The sequence below is a fragment of the Podarcis cretensis genome, assembly GCF_951804945.1.
Source record: "Podarcis cretensis genome assembly, chromosome: 13".
In the NCBI taxonomy this organism is placed as follows: Eukaryota; Metazoa; Chordata; class Lepidosauria; order Squamata; family Lacertidae; genus Podarcis; species Podarcis cretensis.
Genome location: NC_137182.1, coordinates 13543170 through 13554391, shown reverse-complemented (window position 1 = coordinate 13554391; position 11222 = coordinate 13543170). Strand labels below are relative to the sequence as shown.

The following is an 11222-nucleotide window of genomic DNA, read 5'->3' as shown; positions in this document are numbered from 1 at the left end:
TGTTTTTACATCCCATTCGATAGAGAGCACCTGATTGGACCGGAGCAGTGATTGACAGGGCCTCGGAGGCCAACCAGGAAAGCGCGCGGCTGGCAGGGCGGAGCTAAGCTACTTTTAAAAAAAAAACCGTTCGAAAGGAGACGCCTGCTACGGACGTGAAGTTCCGGCTTCCGACGCTGCCGCTTTCTGCTTCCGGGTCGCGGCTGCCATCTCTTCACCGCTTCCCCCCGCGAGGGCTTTGCCGCCGAGGGTGGGCGGGGCGCGCTTCCCCAGCCATGGCGGCGGCGGCGGCGGCGGCGGCGGCACCTGCTGCTACTGCTGCTGTGGGGCGGGAGAGGGCAGAGGGGGGAGGGGGCGCCCCCTCCCCCCCGCTGCCGCCACCCCCCCGCGGCCAGAGAGCAGGTGAGTGGTGAGCTGAGTGGCCGGCAGAGAAAGGCCCTTCCCACGCCGTCTCTTAGGTAGAGGAAGGGGCGCGGAAGGAGGAGGAAGTGACGCACAGGAAGCTGGCAGGGACTGGGGGGGGGGTGTTTCAGGTAAATTGGGGGCTTTGTAGGGTTTAGTGGGGGGGGGTAGAGCAAAAGTGGCTGATAATGGTGTGGTGAGTCTCTGGGGAAAAGGAAGCAGCTAGAAGAGGAACCTTATTATTTTAAGAAAAATACTATTATTATTATTTATTTATACCCTGCCTTTTGCCCCTGACAGGGACTCAAGGCAGCTTATTAAAAAAAAATAAGAAAAACTAAAAATGGGGGAGAATACTTGAAAACACACACACAATTAAACTTTGGTAGAGTTTATAAGGTAAAGGGACCCCTGACCATTAGGTCCCGTCGTGGCCGACTCTGGCTGTTGCAGCACTCATCTCGCTTTATTGGCCGAGGAAGCCGGCGTACAGCTTCCGGGTCATGTGGCCAGCATGACTAGGCCGCTTCTGGCGAACCAGAGCAGCGCACGGAAACGCCGTTTACCTTCCCGCCGGAGCGGTACCTATTTATCTACTTGCACTTTGACGTGCTTTCGAACTGCTAGGTTGGCAGGAGCAGGGACCGAGCAACAGGAGCTCACCCCATCGCAGCGATTCGAACCACCAACCTTCTGATCAGCAAGTCCTAGGCTCTGTGGTTTAACCCACAGCGCCACCCGCGTCCCTGGTAGAGTTTATACGCAGTTTCTATTTCAAACATGCATAGAATCGAAGTGTTGGGACGGCAAGAGTCATCTTAGTCCAGCCACCTTCCATGCAGGAATCTTTTGCCCATTGTGGGGTTCGAGCCCGTGACCCCCAAGATTAGTAAGAGTCTCATGCTGAATTAGAGTAAAAACCAGCACAGCGCCAGGTGCTGAAAGGGCGGCAGGATGGGGGTACGTTGACAGGGAACCAACCCAATAGGTGAGCCGCCTCCTGGTGGGTGGTGTAGTGTTACAAACAAAACAAAAACTTTAAAGGGAGAACACAAGGAAAATAAGGGTTAGGTGTGTCCTGCTCAGGTGTACTGCTGTTATATTATGCTGCACATGCACATCATCTGCTCAGATAAGTAGTATATTGCTTAGGTGAACTTGGAAAAAATAAGGTCTGCGCCAGCTCTAGTGTCATTCTTGCATATAGAGTTGCTGCGGCGTTGTGTTGGATTTATTGGTTTGGACTTTGTATCACACAGTTCTGGTAAGCACTTGAAAGCGACTTCTATGGCAAAAAAACCCCACCATAATAAATGACAAACAGCAGTCATCAGTTTGAAAACAAGCAATTGTGATGTTGTAGGAATGCAGTGGTGTGGCAGGGGTCTAATGGCACAATGGGCTTCATGGACAACACACATGGAAAAGATGGGGAAATATAACTTTCCCCCCATAAGTATTGACCACACAGACCACCATGTTTTAAGAATCCTTTGTGCAGCCAAAACTTGCTCGCTTCATACCACAGGGTGGCTACAGTAGTCAAAGCACATTGCAGGCAAACTGTCCAAAAATCCATTAACAACCAGACTTGCAGACCACCTCATAGAGAATCAGACTTGCAACACCTCCCAGGAATGAGTGGCAAGAGATTTCCTCCCTACAACATTTTACTGGCTCTGAAAAATAGGCAGCAACAGTGAGTAAAATCTTAAATCTCATACAAAAAACCCCAACTAAAAAAACCTCCAACTCTTCAGAAAGCAAACATTTGAAAAATATCTTAAAACACATCACTTTGAGTTAGAAAAAAAATTCGGTCTATATACAATCATAAAATTGTAGAGTTGAAAAGGATCCTGAGGGTCATGTACTCCAACCCCTTGCAATGCAGGAATCTCAACTAAAGCATCCATGGCAGATGGCCATCCAACCTCTGCTTAGAAACCACCTTGCAAGGAGAGTCCACCACCTCCCTTTTGAGTGTTGAGCAGCCCTTACCACCTGAAAGTTCTTCCTGATATTTAATCAGAATCTCCTTTCTTATAACCTGAATAAATTGGTTCAGGTCGTGCCCTCCCATGTAGGAGAAAACAAGCTTGCTCCATCTGCCCTTTAGATATTAGAAGATGGCTATCATATCTCCTCTCAGTCTCCTCTTATCCAGGCTAAATATAGCTAACTTCCTCAATCGTTCCTCATGAGGCTTGGTTTCTGGACTCTTGATCATCTTGGTCTCCCTCTTCTGCACTCATTCCAGCTTGTCAATATCCTACTTAAATTATGGCACCCAGAACTGGACACAGTATTCCAGGTGCGGTCTGACCGAGGCAGGATAGAGTGGTGCTATTAATTCCCTTGATTTGGACACTAGACTTCTGTCGATGTAGCCTAGAATAGCATTAGCCTTTTTTTTCTGCTATTGCATTACACTGTTGACTCATGTTAAGCTTCTGGTCTACTAAGACCCGTAGATCCTTTACACATGTACTGCCGGCAGCCCAGGTGTCCCCAGTCTTACATTTGTGCAGCTGGTTCTTCCTGCCTGTGTGTTGAGCCTGACATTTGTCCCTACTGAAATTCATTCTGTTAGTTTGGGCCCAGTTCTCCAATCTGTTCAGGTCATTTTGAATCCCCATTCTGTCTTCAGTGGCAATGGCTGCCCCTCCCAGTTTGGTGTCATCTGCAGATTTGATTAGCCTCCCCTCAATGTCTTCATATAATGTTGCTTCATACTACATCAGACACTTGGTTCATCAAAGCCTTGTGGTGTCTGCTTTGGCTTGGAGTGGTTCTGATATCCCGTCCTGCTATCCAAGTTGGAATTAACTTTGGGAAAAAATTTCATGCAGGGCATATGCCCTGCCACTGAGGTATGTCTCTGCCACCTTAACAACTGATCTACGGCATTACATTATTCATGTGGTCTTTGAAGATGGATGGACCTTAATTTGTATCACACGTGTGATGCCTTACAGAAAACATGTATGCCACTTACGGCAAGAGAGGTTTTGTGTAGATTCCAAATAATTGTCAGAATTTGTACCTCTCCCTTCGAGTGATTGGACTTGTGTGTGCTTCATTGAGACATTTAAAATCGTCAAAGGCTTTCTCCGCGTCCACAAAAATTAAAACTGCCTTTGTATTAATGTTCACTGTCAACATTTCTACAATGTCAATTATATTCCTTACATTGGTAGATATATGCCTACCCGGGAGAAAGCCTGCCTGATCTTTATGAATCTCCTCCACCAGGACCTTCTTTAATCTTTTTGCCAAAATGTCTGCAAAAATTTTATAATCCACATTGAGTAATGATATAGGGCGGTAGTTCTTGATCTGTTTTTTTATCAACCTCAGTCTTTGGTATAAGTGTGATGAAGGCTTCTTTCCACGTCTCAGGTGCCCTTTTCCCCTCTAATATCTCGTTACAAACCTCCTTAAGCGGCTGTATTATCCAGTCTTTCAAAGCTTTGTAGTATCTGGAGGTTAATCCATCTGGCCCTGGAGCAGGGGTAGGCAATCTAAGGGCCGATTGCGGCCCAATCGCCTTCTCATTCTGGCCCGCGGACGGTCCGGGAATCAGCGTGTTTTTACATTAGTAGAATGTGTGCTTTTATTTAAAATGCATCTCTGGGTTATTTGTGGGGCATAGGAATTCGTTCATTCCCCCCCCCCAAAAAAATAATAATAATAGTCCGGCCCTCCACATGGTTTGCGGGATGGTGGACCGGCCTACGGCTGCAAAAGGTTTCTGACCCCTGCTAAAGAGGAATGAGAAGTGATGAGCAAGGCTTATGCTATTCACACTTAGCAACAGGCACGCCCCATTGAATTCTGGGGGTTTTGAGTCGGCCTGCATAGGATTGTGCTGCAAGTAGATTCATATTTAAACAAATACAGTTCTCTCATGAAGTAACTTGCTCCAGAGAGCAATTTTAAACATCCCCGGGAGTTTGCATGCACCAAGGGATTTTTGGCTTTCCCCCTTTAAACCATCTCACATACACACTGTATTACAAACTGGTTTTGAGACTCCCTGCAGTTTGCCATGCAGTGGAAGTTGTTGGCTGTGTAGGGAAGAAATTCTTAATGTTTGCTTGAGCACATGGAGCTAGTCCTGGGATAGCCAGTGTGGTGAGATGTTGTGAATGTTATTCCTGACCTGAGACTGATAGGTCATAGAATCATAGAGTTGGAAGAGACCACAAGGGCCATCGAGTCCAACCCCCTGCCAAGCAGGAAACACCATCAGAGCACTCCTGACATATGGTTAGGTGCTGGAGTCCATGACATCTAGAGAAGACAAAGCTGGCTCTCCTTGAACAAGTCTTCCTGCTTACGTATCATCAGGATCCAGTGTGCTTGAGCCTCTGTGTTTTGCCTTTATGGTTAATCCGAGTACAGTGGTACCTCGGGTTAAAAACTTAATTCATTCCAGAGGTCCATTCTTAACCTGAAGCACCACTTTAGCTAATGGGGCCTCCTGCTGCCACCACGCTGCCGCAGCACGATTTCTGTTCTCATCCTGAAGCAAAGTTCTTAACCTGAGGTACTCTTTCTGGGTTAGCGGAGTCTGTAACCTAAAGCGTCTGTAACCCAAGGTACCACTGTAGTTAATACTATTTAATACAGGCAATTAATATATTTAAGGATAAGGACTCCCAAGCATAATGAGACCTACTTCCGAGTAAGTATGCGCTGAATCAGGTTGCTGCACTACAATCCATAGAACAGGGCTACAACTCTGTGCACACTGACCTGGGATGAAGCCCTGCTCAGGTCAAAATGCAGGGCAAGCCTCATGCGCTCCTACTCAAAAGCAAATGCCTTTAAGTTCACTGAGACTTACTCCCGGGTAAATGCATAATGTACAGGGCTAGAGTTATCCAGTTGCCCAATATCAGTGTAGGGGAAATACCTCTCTCGCATTAAATACATTATTATTGTTATGATTACTTTGTTGCACGGAGCAGCCCAGGGCGAGGTTGGGGGGGGGGTTGGTCCATAGCTGTCAACTTACAGATCTGAAAATAAGGGACCAGCAGCCTTGAAAATAAGGGACCAGCAGCCAAAATAAGGGACCTGCAGCCTCACCTGTTCCAGGCACTCCAGTCTTCCTGTCCTCCTGCAGTCTGGTCAAACTCATGCTGGTAGCTTCGAGAACACTGTCCAACCAACTTTGTAGCCAGAGGTTCAACTGAATAGAATCTGAATCACATGCACCACAAGGCCTATGCATCCTCACGTTAAGATGGCTCCCCGGCCTGGCTTTGCACTGCAAAGTTTGCAGCAGCACGTGCACCAAAATGGCGTCCAGCATTCAAAAAACCCCTCAGCTTGCATTAACTAGCCACACACAAGGCATGCAAGCTCCACCCTCCAGTCGTTCTTAGACTTCTTATTGGGTGAGCAACACAGCCAAGCAACACAGTTGGAGCTTCCCTCCTCCCTGGCCGGCAGGGAGGGAGGGAGGGAGAGGAGCTGCTTCCTTTGAAATTTAAGGGATATCATTTAAGGGACATCCATCAATAAGGGACAGCAGCGGGACATGGCGCTGGAATAAGGGACTGTCCCTTCAAATAAGGGACACTTGACAGCTATGGGTTGGTCCATTTGGCATTGCAGAGAATGAGAGAGACACAACAAGCACATCTACTGCTTGTTTTTGTGTGTTCCTCACACAAAACAACAAAAGCCGGCTATTCAAGCCACTTTAAGAAGTCCTGAATGTTGCCGACAAAAACCACCTCGAGAGCTGCTTACAGCCCCCAGGCCACATGTCGGACCACTCTGATATAGGCTCTGATTTGTGGTAGAAAGAGTCTTTCTTTCTGAGTATTCCTGCATTGTAGGGGGTTGAATTAGATGACCCTCAGGGTCCCTTCCTACTCTACAACACTATTATTCCTTCTTGTAGGTGGTTGTAAGGTTAAATGGAGGCAGGAGGAGGCCTGTTCTTTCCTGAAGTTTCATTCCAACCATGTGTTATGTCCCAACAGAACAATCTTCTGTTTGGGGTTAGTAAGCAGGCGATTTCTCTCTTTCTCTAATCCTTAAGAGACTGTGTTTAAACTGCACAAAGCGGCATACTAGGGGAACGATTGTGCTTTAAGAGCTGAGTCGTGTGCCGTTCTTCCAGGTTCATAGTAAAGGTAAAGGGACCCCTGACCATTAGGTCCAATCCTGACCGACTCTGGGGTTGCGGCGCTCATCTCGCTTTATTGGTCAAGGGAGCCGGCATACAGCTTCCGGGTCATGTGGCCAGCATGACTAAGCCGCTTCTGGCAAACCAGAGCAGCGCACGGAAATGCCGTTTACCTTCCCGCCGGAGTGGTACCTATTTATCTACTTGCACTTTGACGTGCTTTCGAACTGCTAGGTTGGCAGGAGTCCGGGTTCATACACACCACAAATTGTCACCCCACTGATCTGTGGTGACTCTCCAAGCTTCTCCAGCAAATGGGATTCCCAGACCTTCTAACTCAGATTGTTTAGCTGGGAGTGGCATGTATTGAGCCTGGGAACTTATTCATGGAAAATATGTGCTCTTCCACAGGGTTTAAGCCCCTTCTTGAGCAGGAAAATTTATTTTCCTGTACAGTGAGTCGAGGAGTCATTATCTTGCGCAAGTTCCTCTCTCCACCAATTCTCCGCTCAAAACAAGTTGAAATGCTTACAGTGCACAAATTATATATGTGGCGACATATGAGACAACTCATAGGCTCAAAGCCCTGAGCAAAATGCCACTGTGCCAGTTTGACAGGCAATAAACATAAGCTCAAATTATGAAACGGAATGCAGGAATGCCTAATATGAAGCACTCCGCATTAGACACCAGGAAACTTGCAGCAGTGGTGCTAGTGTGCTGCTGAACTTGCGCAAAGCGTGGCAAAAAGTGGGAGGCAGACCCTGCCGTCTCTACTCGGGACCAACAATAAATGGCTGGCTAACATGTTGGACTGGAATTTTTTGTGAACAGATAGTGGGACATGAGTATATGGAAGCAGGACGAGAAAGAATTTGAGGCCTTATGTCATGGCAAAATCACTCCAATACTATTTTCTTGCACCAATTTCACACAGCGAATCTTTTTCATCCGTGTTTCTAGAGCTGGCATTTCCCATGTATGGGAAAAAATATGCAAGGCCCCCTGATGTGGTAAATAACTGCTCTCACCGCATGGGGTACATTCATAAGAAATATAGACTAGACGAAAGCTAGCGGGAGCTAAGCAAAATGAAATGGATTGCAACCCAAATACAGTGGTACCTCGGGTTACATAAGCTTCAGGTTACATACACTTCAGGTTACAGACTCCGCTAACCCAGAAATAGTGCTTCAGGTTAAGAACTTTGCTTCAGGATGAGAACAGAAATCGTGCTCCGGCGGCGCGGCAGCAGCAGGAGGCCCCATAAGCTAAAGTGGTGCTTCAGGTTAAGAACAGTTTCAGGTTAAGTACGGACCTCCGGAACGAAATAAGTACTTAAGCTGAGGTACCACTGTAAAAGGGAAACAACATGGCCGAAAGCAGGATCCACTCCAAGCACGGAAAGCATTTTTGATCTTACATTAGAGTTGTTGACAAAGATTTTCCAAACCAAGCTCGAAAACTAAATTCAGAGGCTCTTAAAAGGCCACCACAAATGAGAGATGAGTTTTTGGAGCTGCAGGGTGTAATCTCCATCCCATATGAGAATCTGAGCTGCGGAAGAATTAGGGGCTCGTTTTCCTGGCACCTGCTGTTCCCCAGACCCCCAAAACACACATTCCTCCTACCTCTTACTCTTCAAGCAGCAGGAGAAGCAACAGCCATGCCATAAGGAGGACTGAGGGGGGAGAGCTTCCTGAGGTTGTCTTCATAATCTAGGTAACAGCATTAGGGTGCAAAGTTTAGGGGATTTGGGGAGACGTAGTTTTTGTGAGGACTCCTGCAATTGCAGTAATGTCTTGTAATCTTCTGCTAACTCAAAGCAACCAGGGCATTGTATAGAATGAGAGCCCTTCTGAATCAGACCAAAGACCCTTCGAGTTCAGCATCCTGTCTACAAGAAGCCTAGAAGTCTGAGGGCAGTAGTCCTCCCTGTAACTGGTATTCAGAACCCCCAACCCTTCCATCTTGGTTCCACTGCCGCATGTAACACAAGGGGTGCAGGGACCGGTTGGCAAAAAGATCTCGGATACAGTATTTTCGAAATTAATCAGAGGCAAGCTTGGGCCTGCGCATCCACCTCCAGTTTAAATCCATTAAATGTCAAAGCTGCCTAGTGAAGCAGATTATCCATATCCGTATGTGTATGTTTATAAGCAACATTTAGGGTTTGGACATACAGAGGTACCTCTGGTTACATACTTAATTCGTTCCGGAGGTCCGTTCTTAACCTGAAACTGTTCTTAACCTGAAGCACCACTTTAGCTAATGGGGCCTCCCGCTGCCGCCAGAGCACGAGTCTGTAATCTGAAGTGTATGTAACCCGAGGTACCACTGTAATGTTAAAAATGTGGTTAATCGCCAATGGAAGCAAAAGTTTCTGATCTTGTTGCTTTGGAAAGGGAACAGGGCCACATGAGACCAAAGCTCCCAATACCTTGTTCATAATGCTGAACCATGGTTTGCCATGGTATTCAAACCAGACCAATGTGGATGTGAAGAAGAATATGCTAAGCTGAATTAAAGTTTTAATAATTAAAAGAATTAAACATGGCCATTGCCTCAGAAGCATGGCATGAGTATTTACAAAATCTGCATAAATTTGCATACAAATAATAAAGTAATCTTAAAGCATTTTTGTTTTAAAATGAGGCATACCAGATGTCACCACATGTGCCCCTTGTGTGAGAAGGGAATGATGATCCCTGTTTAATTCATTGAAATGTTTTTGTTTCCTAAGTGCCCAATTAGTTAGGGCCAACTTGTCAACCGATCAAAAAGTTTTTAATTAATCTGATGCGAATATGCATTTGTAGATTGGCACCTGAATATTCCACTTTGCAACTCTGCCCTGTGTTTGGCTGTTCATACGTAACCTTGCAGAATAAGTTACAGATAGGTAGCCGTGTTGGTCTGCCATAGTCAAAACAAAATAAAAAAATTCCTTCCAGTAGCACCTTAAAGACCAACTAAGTTAGTTCTTGGTATGAGCTTTCGTGTGCATGCACACTTCTTCAGATACACTGAAACAGAAGTTTCCAGACCCTTCTATATAGTGAGAAGGTGGGGAGGGGTATTACTCAGAAGGGTGGTGGGATTGGGTGATTGGCAGATAGCTGTGATGAGCCTGTTAAGAGTTGTCAGCAAGCTCATCACAGCTATCTGCCAATCACCCAATCCCACCACCCTTCTGAGTAATACCCCTGCCCACCTTCTCACTATATAGAAGGGTCTGGTGACTTCTGTTTCAGTGTATCTGAAGAAGTGTGCATGCACACGAAAGCTCATACCAAGAACTAACTTAGCTGGTCTTTAAGGTGCTACTGGAAGGAATTTTTTTATTTTGTCTTGCAGAATAAGTACCTACTTGGTTGGACTGAGAAGGCTTAGTTGACAGAGCATGGCAATCTCAGGGTTGGGGGTTCAAGCCCTACGCTGGACAAAAGATTCCTGCATTGCAGGGGGTTGAACTAGATGATCCTCAGGGTCCCTGACGACACTGCAATTCTATAATTTTAAATTTAGTGGGGCTTACTTCTGAATAGACTTTGCAGAAGTAGATTTGAGCAGCTACTAGCGTTCATACCTGGCCAATCTTGAAAACAAACTATATTCTGGATAACGATTTAGAACATGTTTTTACAAGCAAGTCCTCACATTCGGGTACATTATTTTAAATTTGAAACTTAAATTTTTATTTATGTTCATTTACAGAAAGCCATTGACTCCCATTGAATCTTTATCCATGTAAATGGATTTTGGGCTTCAGCTGGATATCGTCACATGTTGCCTCGAAGCATGTGCACAGAAACCCACATAAACTTAGATACTTAGAATTAGCCAGATTGACAGACATAATAAGACAAAAACCAAAAAGTAAAAAAAGAATGGGAGTACCTAAATGAATACCTCAAAAGTCAAGGTTCGAGGACAGAAATCTGGCTGAATAACCTCGTGAAATGAAAGGATATGAAAGAGGGATTTATATCTAGATGTTAGGATAGAGATGATAAAGAAAACAGGAAGACACAATGAGAGATAAAGGAGGTGCTGTGGGATTGGTGGAAGTCAATGTCTTTAGTGTTTATAATATTAACTTGTAAGATATGGATTTGTTGTTGTTTTTTGTTTTTTTGTTGTTGCTTTCGTTTTCAAATGTTGATTTTTGTGTGTTGTGTATTGTTATTTTTTGATATCTTTTGTGTTGCTGTGTGGAAAATATGAATAAAATTTATTTTAAAAAAGGGGGGGAAAGACAGAAACCCACATAAACACACTGGTTCCCATGTTCATTCTCTTCCTCCACTTACTGTGGTTTTTTCTTTTTTTATATAAAAGAGTTCTGCGTGGTACAGCATGCAGGAGAGGAGTTGGGGCAGGCAACACAAAGATGGCTGCCAGAAGTGGCCATTCTGTTAATCAGCAGCATCTTCTGACTTAGGATTTGCTGAATGGTTAGACAGAAAACCCCACCAAAAACACAAATGGATTGCCTTGACAATGCCCCATTTTCACACGATCTTGACTTCATTCTGGCTGCTGAGCTCTTAGTGTCTACGGTTAAGTGTCCAAACATGAAATCAAGTTTTCTTCCAACATTCCTCCACATTCCCCACTAATTCTGTCTTCCCGTGTGTCTTAATTGTTCATCCTTTCCCCAGTGCTTTGA

At 45.4% G+C, this 11222-nt stretch overlaps 1 protein-coding gene across 2 annotated transcripts in view; it reads left to right on the top strand.

The window, feature by feature from the left end:
• Positions 1 to 260: 260 nt before the first annotated feature.
• Positions 261 to 11222, top strand: part of LOC307200760 (zinc finger matrin-type protein 1-like) — a 28272-nt gene continuing 17310 nt past the window's right edge. The window contains exon 1 of one of the 2 annotated variants that reach the window (XM_079949655.1): positions 261 to 402. In XM_079949655.1, the coding sequence (XP_079805781.1) occupies positions 276 to 402 (127 nt within the window). In that variant the 5' untranslated portion in view covers positions 261 to 275. Of the gene's footprint in view, positions 403 to 1371; positions 1391 to 11222 lie in introns of those variants that run through there. The other variant, XM_079949656.1, reaches the window with a different exon arrangement.